General features: G+C 30.1%; 4 protein-coding genes and 1 pseudogene across 4 annotated transcripts; 1 reads left to right on the forward strand and 4 right to left on the reverse strand.

Moving 5' to 3' along the window:
- Positions 1-126: 126 nt before the first annotated feature.
- On the reverse strand, positions 127-3,049 carry LOC124949407 (annotated as a pseudogene).
- LOC124949419 (histone-lysine N-methyltransferase SETMAR-like) lies at positions 234-680 on the forward strand. The gene has a single exon (XM_047494420.1). It carries the CDS (start codon positions 234-236, stop codon positions 678-680), a length of 447 nt encoding a protein of 148 aa, XP_047350376.1.
- Positions 3,050-6,785: 3,736 nt separating the features above from the next.
- LOC124949398 (histone H2A-like) lies at positions 6,786-7,926 on the reverse strand. Its single transcript, XM_047494399.1, has one exon. The coding sequence runs from the start codon at positions 7,845-7,847 to the stop codon at positions 7,473-7,475; it is 375 nt and encodes a 124-aa protein (XP_047350355.1). The 5' UTR covers positions 7,848-7,926; the 3' UTR covers positions 6,786-7,472.
- A 999-nt stretch (positions 7,927-8,925) lies between these two features.
- LOC124949404 (histone H4) lies at positions 8,926-9,504 on the reverse strand. The gene has a single exon (XM_047494406.1). The coding sequence runs from the start codon at positions 9,436-9,438 to the stop codon at positions 9,127-9,129; it is 312 nt and encodes a 103-aa protein (XP_047350362.1). The 5' UTR covers positions 9,439-9,504; the 3' UTR covers positions 8,926-9,126.
- Positions 9,505-10,782: 1,278 nt separating this feature from the next.
- Positions 10,783-12,149, reverse strand: LOC124949392 (histone H3-like). The gene is made up of 2 exons (XM_047494394.1): positions 11,914-12,149; positions 10,783-11,838 (listed from the first exon to the last, which is right to left on the reverse strand). The coding sequence occupies exon 2, from the start codon at positions 11,454-11,456 to the stop codon at positions 11,046-11,048; it is 411 nt and encodes a 136-aa protein (XP_047350350.1). The 5' UTR covers positions 11,457-11,838; positions 11,914-12,149; the 3' UTR covers positions 10,783-11,045.
- Between the last annotated feature and the right edge of the window lie 4,667 nt (positions 12,150-16,816).

The following is a 16,816-nucleotide window of genomic DNA, read 5'->3' on the forward strand; positions in this document are numbered from 1 at the left end:
TGGTGGCAATTAAGTGGTTGGGGGATTTTGTCGATAGATAGACTTTACACTTTCTTTAGTTTTGTTAACGTAGTCATTGCATCTAACCTATATTTTTTTTTTATTATTTGGACTTCTACCTTTAATTTATCAAAAAAAATTATATCGATTAGTGCTTTAGTTTTATTTTTATTCCAATTTAAAAATGGAAGAAGACGTACAGACATATTTTATTGTATTACTACCGAAGAGGCATGAACGCAACGGAAGCACGAAAAAAGTTATGTGCCGTATATGGAGATGAAGCCTTGAAAGAAAGGCAGTGTCAAAATTGGTTTGCCAGATTTCGTTCTGGTGATTTTTCATTAAAAAATGCTCAACGATCTGGCCGTCCAGTTGAAGTCGATATGATCCATATCAAGGCCATTGTCGATTCAGATCGTCATAGTACAACACGTGATATTGCGGAGAAACTCAATGTATCGCATACATGCATTGAAAAAAAATTAAAAATGCTTGGTTATGTCAAGAAATACGATTTATGGATCCCTCACCAGCTTGAGGAAATTCATTTGACGCAACGCATTAGCATCTGCGATTCACTTCTGAAACGTAACGAAACTGATCCATTTTTGAAAAGCCTAATTACTGGCGACGAAAAGTGGATAGTTTATAACAACGTTAATCAGAAGAGATCGTAGGTGATAGAAGATGAACCAGCCCAAATGACATCAAAAGCAGAGATTCACCAAAAAAAGATTATGCTGTCAGTCTGGTGGGATTATAAAGGAATTCTATATTTTGAACTTATGCCACAAAACCAAACGATCAATTCAAACGTGTACGTTCAACAACTCGCCAAACTGAGCGATGCAATTCAAGAAAAGCGGCCGGAATTGTCACATCGTAAGAGTGTCGTTTTCCACCATGATAATGCAAAGCCCCACACGTCTTCTTTGATCACTCGCCTAAAATTATTGGAACTGGGTTGGGATGTTATATCGCATCCAGCATGTAGCCCTGATCTTGCGCCTTCAAACTACCATTTGTTTCATTCCATGCAGAACTCCTTAAACGATCAAATTTTTAATAACGCTGATGATGTCAGATCACATTTAATTCAGTTTTTTGATAACAAAGATCAGAAATTTTACGAAAGTGGAATTTTGACACTGCCAGAACGATGGCAAAAGGTCATCGACAAAAACGGACAGTATCTAATTGAATAAAGTTATATGTTTAAATAAAAATTAAAAATTTTCCTTCTTATTTGAAATCCGCAATCACTAGTAAAGGAAGGAAAAGCTACGCTACTTACATCTACAAAGTACTCAAACAAGTACGTCCGATTACTGGAATCTCCAGTAAAGCTATGAATATTATAAATAGTTTCGTTAATGATGTTTTTGAACGAATTGCCGCAGAAGCATCGAGATTAGCTCATTACAATAAATGTTCGACAATCGCTTCTCGGGAAATTCAAACTGCAGTACGTTTGTTGTTACCTGGTGAGCTCGCAAAACACGCTGTTAGCGAAGGTACTAAAGCTGTGACCAAATACACGAGCTCAAAATAAATGATTAATATCATGGAATTATAAAACCGGCCCTTTTTAGGGCCACCAAATAAGTTTTTACGTTGAACATGTCCTCGTATAAAAATATTCTAATTTTTAATTGTTATTTTCTATTTAATGAAAACAAATGGAGCGAATGAGTATTTTATAAATAAATATTATGTTAAATTACTATTTACGTTACGTGCATAATATACTGTAAATGCGTTAAAAAAAGTATGCCGGCTTGTAACTAGTAATAAAATAACAAAATTTTTTTTTTGTAAAAGCAAAGAAAACTATGAACTAAAGCAAATTAAATTAAAATGCTTTTATAATGAATAACAATTGATTTTCAAGGTCAAGATAGTTAATTGAGATATGTAATTCCAACTATACTACTAATAAATGAATTATTATTATAATTGATATTATCAGAAAAGTTCCAATTCATTAATGAAAATGTAACTATGAAAAGGATTATTTTCATAATCAAAAGATGACCAAAGAATCTGCACTTATGGTTGTTTTTAATTTCCCCAACCCTTAGAAAGTTCGTCCTTGACGTTTACGTAGACGGCATTCATGGCTGTAATGGTCTTTCTGTTAGCGTGTTCGGTGTACGTGACTGCATCAGGAATAACGTTTTCCTAGAAAAACATTCAATACACCTACGAGTTTCCTGGTAAATCAATTTAGATATACGCTTCACACTATCTCGACGAGCAAAATGACAAATCGCAAGTTTGGTGATACTTTGGATGTTGTCGCTAAGAATTTTTCTTTAAACCTTCGTACCTCACTTTTCCAATCCTTTTTCCATCCAACCTTTCCTTGACCAGTCATTGTGAAATTTTATATACGAAGTTTTACGTCCGGAAAATATACGATCTTATACTATAACAAAAGAGAGAGCTAAATTTGATCAATGGCGACGATGTCCCCTTCAACTACTCACCATTGAAAGCTACAATCTTCTTACGATTGACCCACTTTTGGAAACATTTTTTGTATTTAGCTTTTGAAATTATTAAGAGTCCCTTCGTCGCATAAATTTTTTATTCTCTCAGTCATCGAATCTTTTTTCCTTTAAGAGATTTCTTCGATTCCGAAGAGCGAAAAATTTATTTCTTTGGTCATTGCTAGACTTTTAAGCATAAACTTGTTCAACATTTTTAGGGTTTTTAGGGTGTTTACATGCCTGCCAGAATGAGAGTATCTTTCAATTGATGTACGATCATTTTTAAATCGCCTAAATTTTTTTTTTCCGAATATCACCTATGGATTCATCATGGATTTTACGAAGCATGTGGATGATTTCCGAATACGAATGATCAAGTTTTTTGGTAAAATTTAATACTAATTCATTATTCTATGCGTATTCCGTTATCATTAAATGCGAGGCTTACGATATTCTACGTTTACTCAACAACGTACAGTTATTGACTGAAGAAGACTCGAAGAAGGAACGAGGTACCATGCTGCTTGGCAGAGGCTTTCGTAAAAGTTTCCCCCTAAAAGATAAATAACTATTTTTAACAATAACAAATCCAGGTAGAAAGAAGGTTAAAGCATAAGGTTGGATACTTGCGGACAGAAAAAGCATTTCCGGACCTTAAAAGCAAAATAAATCACAAATGAACATATCTGGGATAAAACATTCTGCGCAATCTATTTCTTTGGAAAATATTTCAAAAGTTATTTATCCTTAATAAGATAGTAAAAGTATTTATCTAAATATTAAATAAAATTACAAGAAATGTATATTCTACAATATTTCGTTTTTTGATATTAATAGAAATCTATAAAGTGATTTTAATAAATTTAGTAAGAAAATTAATTATACGAAGAGTTATAAAAATATAAACTATAAAAACCTAAAAGGAATATTTATTCAAAATAATAAGTCTTATTTATGAATCGGAATAAGTTCATCGTAAATAAAATTGTTGGCCCTGAAAAGGGCCGTTTTTTGGTATTTGAAATCTGATCAAATTAAGCTCTTTCTCCTCTAATTCGTCGTGCCAATTGAATATCTTTAGGCATGATGGTAACACGTTTTGCGTGAATGGCACACAGATTAGTATCTTCGAATAACCCAACCAAGTATGCTTCACTAGCTTCTTGAAGAGCCATTACAGCTGAACTTTGGAAACGTAAATCAGTTTTGAAGTCTTGAGCAATTTCACGTACAAGACGTTGGAATGGTAACTTTCTGATAAGTAATTCAGTGCTCTTTTGATAACGACGGATTTCACGAAGAGCTACAGTGCCTGGTCTGTAACGATGAGGTTTCTTTACTCCACCAGTTGCAGGCGCACTTTTTCGGGCTGCCTTAGTAGCCAATTGCTTCCGAGGAGCCTTTCCTCCAGTTGACTTTCGCGCGGTTTGCTTAGTACGAGCCATTCTTAAAACCGACGATAAATAACTTACTCAACAAACAGCTGAGAAACTAATAACTCTTCAGCAGAAACCCGCTGTTTATATAGACTGTAGGGTACCCGTACTGATCGTTGATTGGACAGAGGATCGATAGTGGGGGAAAACATTAGAGGTAGTCCGACTTTCTACGCGGTAGAAATTCTTCGTATGTATGATTACTACTAGATGGCGTATATTAAGAAAATATTTCTTTCTAGGCATTCAAAAATTCGAAATGTTTTTTATTTTTCTTACAATTTGGAATCTCTAAAATAAGACCTTAAAATATTAAGATGTCAGTTATAATACTTCTAAAGTTATACAGATACAGAGACCACGGCGTCTCAAAAAATTGTTTCTTCGACCCTTTTTTTCGTCCTTTTCGACTTATTCTTTGTCCCTTTTTTTTGATTCTATTAGACGTAACATTTCCGTTACAACGATCAGTATACTTTCGAACTCTGAACGAAATAGACGTGAAATTTTGAAAAATTGATAGAAAAAATGAACAAGATTAGCACGCACATAAGATAGTATCAGAAAATAAAAAGTTTTACGAAAAACGATACAATTTCGAAACTGACATTGAATATGGCAATATATCAGAAAAAAAAATTTGAGAGATAGTATAAACGATAAGTTTTATATAAACAAAGAAGATGACTATAGTATCCTAAACTTTTTTTTGGTTTTTTCTGTTATCAATGCGTTCTTATATATATAAAAAGTATAAAAAAGTTATAACGTCTATTGAAAAAAGTAGATTGAATTTTAAAATGGCATGAAATAAAATTCTGGGTTGCGTTAATGAAGCTGTTATAATTTATATCAACTTATGTTCTTTGATTGATAAAACTTTTGAAATAAACTGAAGAATAATTTTTACCATGTGACTTTTAGGCATTGATTTAAAGAGATTCGCTTTATTCTATGGAATTATGAATACTAGTCAAGGACTTACTGTAAAAATATATTACGCATGCCTTGGAAATAATCATTGTTCATGCGAACCAGTCTATGACATTGTGACGATAAAAGCCGGCGAGGTAGAGAAAAGGAAATACGGTAATACAATGTCTGAATTGACCATATCCGGAGTTGGTACGTAAAAAAAAAAATGTTTCAGCTCGCTATTTGGAGTCACCATTCACATTGAATTATACAGTAAGTATAAAATTATCGATATAGTTATCGATGAAATTGAGTTTTTTACCAATCATTTAATTTATAGAAAGATAAGACTGACACTTCGGAATAATATGAAGAACAAACAATCATCAAGATTTAGTTGACAATAAAAGAAAATGGATATAGCAAAGGAAATGTTATTGCAGAAAAAATAGAGCAGATATTTTATAAGAGTTTCTCAAAAATTCAGGAAAATTTTTTTTACAGTTCTGGTATAACTGATTATTAGTAAGTTACTGAAATTAGTCGTTATTAGCCCTTATACTCATTATTAGTCGTTATCGTAACTTCAATCGCACTTATTGTAACAACATGGAAAATTTTTAATGAGTATTTCTCGAAATAACATTTTTCAGATTGTTCGCATATTTTTCTGAAAAATTATTGGGCCAATTGATTTGCAATTTTACAAAAATAACAAGTAAATGTGTATAAAACTATAGACGGAACTAAAATTATATCGATAATTTGGATATTTTCTTTTTGTCCTTTTGTTTTGGTGAAAAATTTTTCCGAAAAATCAAACTTCGATTTCAATGATTTGGTTAGTTATCAAGCAATAACTGTACTCATATAGATTAAAAAAATCTTTGGTTTTTTGTTTCAAACAAATAGAATGACCGCAACGACGAATTTATTTTCCATGACGTAAGATGTAGTACGTAAGACCTAAAGAAATTCACCAATCAGAATTGATCATTCACCTTCACCTTTTACAACTGTAATATATAAACCATAGCATTAAAAAATTTTACAAGGATAAAATTTTCTTACACCTTACGGTCCAACCAATCACATGGCTTTTTGCATATAAACTTGTTATTATTTTAAATTTTATGAATGTAACCTTATATGTATTCCCTATATATTGCAATTAAAATTATGAGGAACATTGTTTTAATGTTTTAATAAAACATAAATGCAATAAAAAAAACGATGATGCAGCATTTGATGCATGAGAATTGTATATTTTTGTATGATTTCCGCGATGATGACTGTGATTGGACGAAATTAATGACCTAAGGTAATCGTAAATATGATGACGTTTACGTAGAAACAACTTACGGTTTTCATCTTACGTTTTATATCGATGCTTGTTTATAATGTTAAATTAATAAAAGTATTAATGTACGTAGTAGTATTTTCAAGGTCACACGGTAAAAGATCGATACATCGATTTCTTTGTCTGCTTGTACTGAGACCGCCCGAAGACATGGTAGTGAGATGGTAGGGATACCCTCTGTCCACGTGTACAAGTTTGCTGTACTCTCACTGTTTTCGTCGATACCAGTGACACTCATCATGCGGCTACTAGTTCTATACTGATTTATAAATTCTCGAACAATAATAAAGATAAAACGGAAGATGAAAATCCTGGCGCGGACAACAACGACATTATTAATTTTCAGTCCAGAAGTACTACCTTAATCCACAAGCTCTGTATTTTAAACTTTTTTAATTCTTGTGACATTTCTTGCCTTAAATGCAAATTTATTGGCTTTTGATGTGAAAGACATTTAAGATTAAATAATTATATACGTGAATAATTAGAATTAAATTGATTGCGAGTACAATTCAACAATTTATGTTTAAAAATAAAGAGCTTATTATATACTTTATATGTTTATGTACATTGTGAATTTCAAATATTAGGTAATATCAAGTATATATTATGTACTTTTATCTTTACAAAAAGTAACAATATTGTTTGTTTGATATAAAGTGATTGTACAAAGTTATCCTACAAAAACTATACTCTTATGAATTAATAGTAATTATTTTATTAATCATTCTGCTTATTACAATATATAATTTCTATACAATTAAAAACTTTAAAGTAATTTTTCAAAGTATAATTTTATCTTGTCGACAAGTAAACATGAAGGTAGTATCGACTCGAATGCAACTTACGATGACCAACTGTGTCTCATACGGTGTTGCCAAATCCTTACGTGGATTTGTTACACATTCTTTCATTACAACGTTGCCAGATATTATGCTTGCCTTGTGTATATTTTTTGTGAAATACTAACGCGATTTAGAAATAAATTGTTCACATATTTATCTTAAACAAATGGTTAAACAAATCTGCTTTAATTTAATATACTTAATTTTGTATAATAAACCTTTTGATATTATTGTTTTAGAATTTCATTAAAAGAAAGATGAGAACTATTTTTAAATATTAGAAGTAATATTTGTAAATATTCAAAAGATATATTTTCATTTATAACAAATTATTAATAATACGATTCAAACGAAATAATTCCTTAAGAAGAAATCAATTTGGTGGCCCTAAAAAGGGCCGTTTTAGTTTGCAAATTTTTAATTATGTTTTCTTTTCTGTCTTCTTTGGAAGTAAAACAGCCTGTATGTTCGGCAGGACACCACCCTGAGCAATAGTCACGCCAGACAACAATTTATTTAATTCTTCGTCATTTCGAATCGCCAATTGTAAATGTCTTGGAATAATTCTAGTTTTTTTGTTATCACGAGCTGCATTTCCGGCCAACTCGAGAACTTCAGCAGCCAGATATTCCATCACTGCTGCCAAGTAAACTGGCGCTCCAGCCCCAACACGCTCGGCATAATTACCTTTCCTTAAAAGACGATGGATACGGCCAACCGGAAATTGTAATCCAGCTCTATTTGACCGTGACTTCGTCTTTCCCTTGACCTTACCACCTTTTCCACGTCCAGACATATCAAAGCTCTTTAAAAATATAAATTTACTTAATCAGAACGAGCACTGCGAGCTCTATTTCAGAAGTAACAACGTGTAGCGGCGTTGTTGTATTTATACAGTTCCTCTTATGTTGAGAGGGACCAATAGAAATGTTCCAGAGAATCTTAAACTTCTACAGCGCTCCTATCGGGTAAAGACGGAATTACGATGCACTATAACGGAAACAATTTTTTTAAGTTTGCAATAAAGTCGTTTTTATTTCCTTTTTTTTTCGTATAGCATAATTTCTGTCAAATTAAAAAATAAAGTAATAAAATAATAGTTAAATAATACAAAAAATAAATAAAACAAATGAAACAATAACAAATAAATTAAATAAAATAACATTTATAAAATTAGCTTGAATCGTAGAATAAATTACAGTTATAGTATGTAAAAATAATTAATTGATAAAATAAATTGGAAAATACAAAACACTTGCAAATAGGTAATTCAAAATAATTTTTAGTTAACAGTTATCTTGAGTATCTCCTTTGGCTAATTGTTTTCTTCAAGAAATTTGATTGGTTCTCAATAACATCACAAATCTAGTTCAGTATGCAGTTTTAGAATAGCATTGCAATTTTTTTCCTTCTTTCTTGTCATATACTTATTAAATTTGTTCACTTGTTCAAACAAAATTGAGGAAAAAGAACGATAATCACAGCATTTTTTTTGAGACACAAATTTCATTCGTATCTCCATACAAAGTATTAATCTACGTATTAAATTTTCTATAATTTAAGATTTAAAACAATATTATTATACAGATATAAAATTTTTTGTACATATTTTTATTGATCTTCGAGTTTTCTTTATTTTCCGACTTTTCGTTGATATAAAATGAATTATAAACAGTTTTCTGTAAAGAAAATGTGAATTACGATGAGAAAATGTAATACATTCGACTTCAATTTTCAAAACATATAACATCGAATTACTATACACTGGATGCATGATGAAAGAAAAGAAATTGTACTTTAACAAAGAAATGTTTTTCAAATAAAAATTAAAGAATTTTTTTTATAGTGAGAACAAAAATAAACGTAACTAAATATAACTAAAATATTGTTTTAATAAATATAACAATTGAATTCAATGTCACATAGATGAGGTTTTATAGTTAATTTATTAGTATAATATCACATAGTGTATTAGAAGTTCCAATTCGTTAAAGAAAATGTTGTGGTCCTGAAAAGGGCCGTTTATAATCAAAAAATGACTGGAGAAAATTCTGCATCTATTCTTATGCAGATTTTTAACCACCAAATCCATAAAGAGTACGTCCTTGACGTTTCAGAGCGTAGACGACGTCCATGGCTGTCACAGTCTTTCTCTTAGCGTGTTCAGTGTACGTGACTGCATCACGAATAACGTTTTCCAAAAATACTTTCAATACGCCACGAGTTTCTTCGTAAATTAATCCAGAAATACGTTTCACACCACCTCGTCGAGCTAAGCGACGAATTGCAGGTTTGGTGATACCTTGGATATTATCACGAAGAACTTTCCTGTGACGCTTGGCACCTCCCTTTCCCAATCCTTTTCCTCCCTTTCCTCGACCAGTCATTGTAAAATTTTTACAAAAGCAAATAGAATCAGATCAGAAGAGAACCTTACGAAGCCACAGCAATCGTTAGAATGACTCAGAATACTGGATATCGTTCTATTTATATCTCGCAACTAACCTTTTCCCCCACCAAATGCAATGCACCAATCAGAAAGGCTGGAGACACAATAAGAATTCTTTCGTCTAATTCACTCGCTCAGACGTTCAATAATATGAAAAATATTTCACAAATTTGTTTCTCGTTAGTCAAATTGTAAAAAATTACTTATCTAATGATTCAAACATTAAATAAACTTTCAAACCATAAATAAATGTATAACACTGCAATATTACGTTTTTTTTTTATATTATTATAAATCTACAAACTGATTTGATGAATTTTATAAAAATATTAATTATATGAAGAGAACGTATTTAAATGTATTCATTATATCGAATATATTATTTATTTGCTTTTAGTTAATTCATGTATATGTTTATTATATCTTTATAAATAAATTTTAATAAAGACTATTACAATAAATAAATTTGATGCTTACTTGTCTAAATATCTTTACATCTAGCAAATAATAGAGCTTTAAATAAATCCGAATTTGATTGTATATATTTTTAAAATTATACAAAGAATAAAACATTCAAAGATGATAATTTCTAATTGTAAAAGTTACATCATTCATGCATGAAGATTAATTGACGCTTTATATCAAATAGGAAAAAAAAAGATATTGAACAACGATGCATACTATCTTCCAGAAGGTGAAACAAAACCTAAAATAACTATGTTAGAAAGATTTTAATAGCTAAAATATAAACCAAACTAATTCTTCCTTAGTTTAAAAGTATGCCTTCAATAAGCAATGTCTTCAAAAAAACAATCAATAAGCTAATCACTGACAAAGACTTTTATTAGGAATACTATTATAAGCTGTTATGTATTGATCAATTTATTATGTTATCTTTGCCTGGAAATTTTCTGTTATGAAATTTGATAACCGATCTAATCTTGTTTTTAGTTGTCAAATTTATGCACGAGTATTAAACATAAAGTTTACATATGAATTTAATAGTATTGTGACATGTTATTTTTAACACAATGATGATGTTATATTGTAAACTGAATTCTATCACAGTTACTAACAAGATTTTTGGAAAATATGTTAAATATCCATGCAACTATTTAAAACAATATAAATATTTTATTACATGAAGTTTTTCAATAAGAATAATATCTATATCTAAAAGATCTTTATTATTAGCACTATCTGTATATAAAAAAAAAAGAAAACATTCCTTTCTTATCTTACAATGTCTATCAGAAAAAAATAATTCTTAATATGAGAATTACTGCCATTTTTATTATCATTCTCACTTAGTGTTCTATTGTCATACCACATGGATATATGAAAATACATTTGCAAAAAAATTCAGTATAATTATATTCAACTTTTTAAACTTATTTCCTAAATTTTATTAAGAAAAAATATACGTTGTAATGGGAATATTTATTGATAAATATATATTTTTATTTGTGAATGAGAATAAGCCTATCATAAAGGAAATGCTGGCCCTGATAAGGACCATTTTTTGTTATTTGAAACCTGATCAAATTAAGCTCTTTCTCCTCTAATTCGTCGTGCCAATTGAATATCTTTAGGCATGATAGTAATACGTTTTGCGTGAATAGCACAAAGATTAGTATCTTCGAATAACCCAACCAAGTATGCTTCACTAGCTTCTTGAAAAGCCATTACACTTGAACTTTGGAAACGTAAATCGGTTTTGAAATCTTGAGCAATTTCACGTACGAGACGTTGGAATGGTAACTTTCTAATAAGTAATTCAGTGCTCTTTTGATAACGACGAATTTCACAAAGAGCCACGTTGTCAGGCCTATAACGATGAGGTTTCTTTACTCCACTAGTTGCAGGTACACTCTTTCGAGCTGCCTTGGTAGCCAATTGCTTCCTAGGAGCCTTTCCTCCAGTTAACTTTCGTGCAGTTTGCTTAGTACGAGCCATTCTTAAAATGAACAATATATAACTTACTCAACGTATAGCTGAAGAACTATTTTTTGACTTTATTTATTGCACGCAAATGCTTTAACACAGCTGTATGACTAGTTCCTAGTTTAGACCCAAGTGTTCGACTAGTTGTGTGTGGATCGGATTCCATAGTCGTCCTTAATTCCTCGTTATCAATACGGGCCGGTGGTCTTCCTCGAGGCTCATTGACGATACTCAAATTGCCAGAACGAAATTTTTGGAACCAATATCGAGCATTTTTTTCATTGGTGGATCCATCACCGAATGCCTGATTAATATTTCTTGAAGCTTGAGCTGCAGTATGATTTAATTTAAACTCGTACAAGAAGAGTAGATGTAAATCGCGTTTTGTTTCCATCTGGTTTAGGATAAAAATAAAATAAAAATGGAATACAAACACGAAAAAATTTTACAAAATGAGTAAGAAGAATACCTTTAAGCTTTATAAATTATAATATCGAGTGCACGTTACAATGTATCTCTCTCAGTCGCAGCTAAATACAGACTAAACAAAAAACGCCCGTTTCATAGTTTCCAATCTAATAATAACTTCAGGAGCAACTCGCTGTTTATAGATACCGTAGTGTACCCATACTGATCGTTGATTGGACAGAGGATCGATAGTGAGGGGGAAATCATTAGAGGTGATCCGACTTTCTACGCGATAGAAATTCTTCGTACATATGATTACTACTAGATGGCGTATTAAGACAATATTTCTTCCTAGTCATTCAAGAATTTGAAATGTTTTTTATTTTTCTTACAATTTGGAATCTCTAAAATAGATCCTTAAAATATTAAGATTTCAGTTATAATACTTCTAAAGTTATACAGATTCAGAGATCACGGCGTCTTAAAAAATTGTTTCTTCGACCCTTTTTTTCGTCTTTTTCGACTTATTTTTTGTTCTTTTTTTTTTGATTCTATTAGACGTAACATTTCCGTTACAACAATCAGTATACTTTCAAACTCTGAACGTAATAGACGTGAAATTTTGAAAAATTGATAGAAAAAATGAACAAGATTAGCACGCACATAAGATAGTATCAGAAAATAAAAAGTTTTGCAAAAATCGATACAATTTCGAAACTGACATTGAATATGGCAATATATCAGAAAAAAAAATTTGAGAGATAGTATAAACGATAAGTTTTATATAAACAAAGAAGATGACTATAGTATCCTAAACTTTTTTTTGGTTTTCTCTGTTATCAATGCGTTCTTATATATATAAAAAGTATAAAAAAGATATAACTTTTATTGGAAAAAGTAAATTAGATTTTAAAATGGCATGAAATACAATTCTGGATTGCGTTAATGAAGTTATTATAATTTATATCAACATATGTTCTTTGTTTGATAAAACTTTTGAAATAAACTGAAGAATAATTTTTACCATGTGACTTTTAGGCATTGATTTAAAGAGATTCGCTTTATTCTATGGAATTATGAATACTAGTCAAGGACTTACTGTAAAAATATATTACGCATGCCTTGGAAATAATCATTGTTCATGCGAACCAGTCTATGACATTGTGACGATAAAAGCCGGCGAGGTAGAGAAAAGGAAATACGGTAATACAATGTCTGAATTGACCATATCCGGAGTTGGTACGTAAAAAAAAAAATGTTTCAGCTCGCTATTTGGAGTCACCATTCACATTGAATTATACAGTAAGTATAAAATTATCGATATAGTTATCGATGAAATTGAGTTTTTTACCAATCATTTAATTTATAGAAAGATAAGACTGACACTTCGGAATAATATGAAGAACAAACAATCATCAAGATTTAGTTGACAATAAAAGAAAATGGATATAGCAAAGGAAATGTTATTGCAGAAAAAATAGAGCAGATATTTTATAAGAGTTTCTCGAAAATTCAGGAAAATTTTTTTTACAGTTCTGGTATAACTGATTATTGGTAAGTTACTGAAATTAGTCGTTATTAGCCCTTATACTCATTATTAGTCGTTATCGTAACTTCAATCGCACTTATTGTAACAACATGGAAAATTTTTAATGAGTATTTCTCGAAATAACATTTTTCAGATTGTTCGCATATTTTTCTGAAAAATTATTGGGCCAATTGATTTGCAATTTTACAAAAATAACAAGTAAATGTGTATAAAACTATAGACGGAACTAAAATTATATCGATAATTTGGATATTTTCTTTTTGTCCTTTTGTTTTGGTGAAAAATTTTTCCGAAAAATCAAACTTCGATTTCAATGATTTGGTTAGTTATCAAGCAATAACTGTACTCATATAGATTAAAAAAATCTTTGGTTTTTTGTTTCAAACAAATAGAATGACCGCAACGACGAATTTATTTTCCATGACGTAAGATGTAGTACGTAAGACCTAAAGAAATTCACCAATCAGAATTGATCATTCACCTTCACCTTTTACAACTGTAATATATAAACCATAGCATTAAAAAATTTTACAAGGATAAAATTTTCTTACACCTTACGGTCCAACCAATCACATGGCTTTTTGCATATAAACTTGTTGTTACTTTAAATTTTATGAATGTAACCTTATATGTATTCCCTATATATTGCAATTAAAATTATGAGGAACATTGTTTTAATGTTTTAATAAAACATAAATGCAATAAAAAAAACGATGATGCAGCATTTGATGCATGAGAATTGTATATTTTCGTATGATTTCCTCGATGATGACTGTGATTGGACGAAATTAATGACTTAAGGTAGTCGTAAATATGATGACGTTTACGTAGAAACAACTTACGGTTTTCATCTTACGTTTTATATCGATGCTTGTTTATAATGTTAAATAAATATTAATGTACGTAGTAGTATTTTCAAGGTAACACGGTAAAAGATCGATACATCGATCTCTGTCTGCTCGTACTGAAACTGCCCCAAGACATGGTCGTGAGATGATAAGGATACGACTCTGTCCACGTGTATAGATTTGCTGTACTCTCACTGTTTTACGTCGATACCAGTGACACTCATCCTGCGGCTACTAGTTCTATACTGATTTATAAATCCTCGAACAATAATAAAGATAAAACGGAAGTTGCAAATCCTGGCTCGGACAACAACGAAGTTATTAATTTTCAGCCCAGAAGTACTACCTTAATCCAGAAGCTCTATATTTAAAATTTTTTTAATTCTTGTGATATTTCTCGCCTTAAATGCGGATTTATTGGCTTTTGGTGTGAAAAACATTTAATTACAACAAATAAATTTGTTGCTTACTTGTCTAAGTATCTTTACATCTAGCAAATAAAAGTTTGAAATAAATCCGAATTTCATCATATATATTTTTAAATTTATACAAAGAATAAAACATTTAAAGATGATAATTTCTAATTGTAAAAGTTAAATCATTCATGCATGAAGATTAATTGACGCTTTATATCAAATAGGAAAAAAAAAAGATATTGAACAACGATGCATACTATCTTCCAGAAGGTGAAACAAAATCTAAAATAACTATGTTAGAGTTTTTAATAGCTAAAATATAAACCAAACTAATTCTTCCTTAGTTTAAAAGTATGCCTTCAATAAGCAATGTCTTCAAAAAAACAATCAATAAGCTAATCACTGACAAAGACTTTTATTAGGAATACTATTATAAGCTGTTATGTATTGATCAATTTATTATGTTATCTTTGCCTGGAAATTTTCTGTTATGAAATTTGATAACCGATCTAATCTTGTTTTTAGTTGTCAAATTTATGCACGAGTATTAAACATAAAGTTTATATATGAATTTAATAGTATTGTGACATGTTATTTTAACACAATGATGATGTTATATTGTAAACTGAATTCTATCACAGTTACTAACAAGATTTTTGGAAAATATGTTAAATATCCATGGAACTATTTAAAACAATATAAATATTTTATTACATGAAATTTTTCAGTAGGAATAATATCTATATCTAAAAGATCTTTATTATTAGCACTATCTGTATATAAAAAAAAAAGAAAACACTCCTTTCTTATCTTACAATATCTATCAGAAAAAAATAATTCTTAGTATGAGAATTACTGCCATTTTTATTATCATTCTCACTTAGTGTTCTATTGTCATACCACATGGATATATGAAAATATATTTGCAAAAAAATTCAGTATAATTATTTTCAACTTTTTAAACCTACTTCCTAAATTTTATTAAGAAAAAATATACGTTGTAATGGGAATATTTATTGATACATGTATATTTTTATTTGTGAATGAGAATAAGCCTATCATAAAAGAAATGCTGGCCCTGATAAGGGCCGTTTTTTGTTATTTGAAACCTGATCAAATTAAGCTCTTTCTCCTCTAATTCGTCGTGCCAATTGAATATCTTTAGGCATGATAGTAACACGTTTTGCGTGAATGGCACAAAGATTAGTATCTTCGAATAACCCAACCAAGTATGCTTCACTAGCTTCTTGAAGAGCCATTACAGCTGAACTTTGGAAACGTAAATCGGTTTTAAAATCTTGAGCAATTTCACGTACAAGACGTTGGAATGGTAACTTTCTAATAAGTAATTCAGTGCTCTTTTGATAACGACGAATTTCACGAAGAGCCACAGTGCCTGGCCTATAACGATGAGGTTTCTTTACTCCACCAGTTGCAGGCGCACTCTTTCGAGCTGCCTTGGTAGCCAATTGCTTCCTTGGAGCTTTTCCTCCAGTTGATTTACGCGCAGTTTGCTTAGTACGAGCCATTTCTTAGCACAGACCGAAAACAACTCAATGAACATCTAACAAACATATAACTTGGCTGCTCCGATCCGCTACTTATATATACTGTAGAGTATCCATACTGATCATCGATTGGATAATAGTTTGGTAGTGGGAGAAATCGAAAGAGATGGTTCGACTTTCTACGCGCGGGAGAAGTTGTTTGTAAATATGAGTACTATTAGATTGTGTATTAATTATAAATAATGTGATAAAGAAAAACATAAGTAAAAATATTAATGAAATATAAAATAATAATAATATTCATTCTTATATTGATAATTTATATTGTTTATAATACATATATTATTATTTATAGGCATATTTTTAATTCAATTAGATAATAATATAGTTTACTTCTATAATATATTTGGATAATTGTTAAGTTGTAAAAATATATAACATAAAACATGGAAATAATTGTATTGTCATATTAATTGTATTTATAAAACTTCAATAATTTATAACAAAACGAATTGTAGAAATAAGCAAGTGTATTTTAAAAATATTATATTGTTATTAAAAAATTCTTAAAAATCTTTAATACTTGAAAATAAACTTTGAATAGGGATAAATGTTTATATAAAATTCTTATAATGCGTCATAC

Source organism: Vespa velutina, chromosome 5 (assembly GCF_912470025.1).
Source record: "Vespa velutina chromosome 5, iVesVel2.1, whole genome shotgun sequence".
NCBI classification, from domain to species: Eukaryota; Metazoa; Arthropoda; class Insecta; order Hymenoptera; family Vespidae; genus Vespa; species Vespa velutina.

Excerpts from the sequence above, each read along its gene's own strand:
- LOC124949404 (XM_047494406.1), bottom strand. The coding sequence starts at position 9,438 with ATGACTGGTCGAGGAAAGGGAGGAAAAGGATTGGGAAAGGGAGGTGCC.
- LOC124949419 (XM_047494420.1), top strand. The coding sequence starts at position 234 with ATGAACGCAACGGAAGCACGAAAAAAGTTATGTGCCGTATATGGAGAT.
- LOC124949398 (XM_047494399.1), bottom strand. The coding sequence starts at position 7,847 with ATGTCTGGACGTGGAAAAGGTGGTAAGGTCAAGGGAAAGACGAAGTCA.
- LOC124949392 (XM_047494394.1), bottom strand. The coding sequence starts at position 11,456 with ATGGCTCGTACTAAGCAAACTGCACGAAAGTTAACTGGAGGAAAGGCT.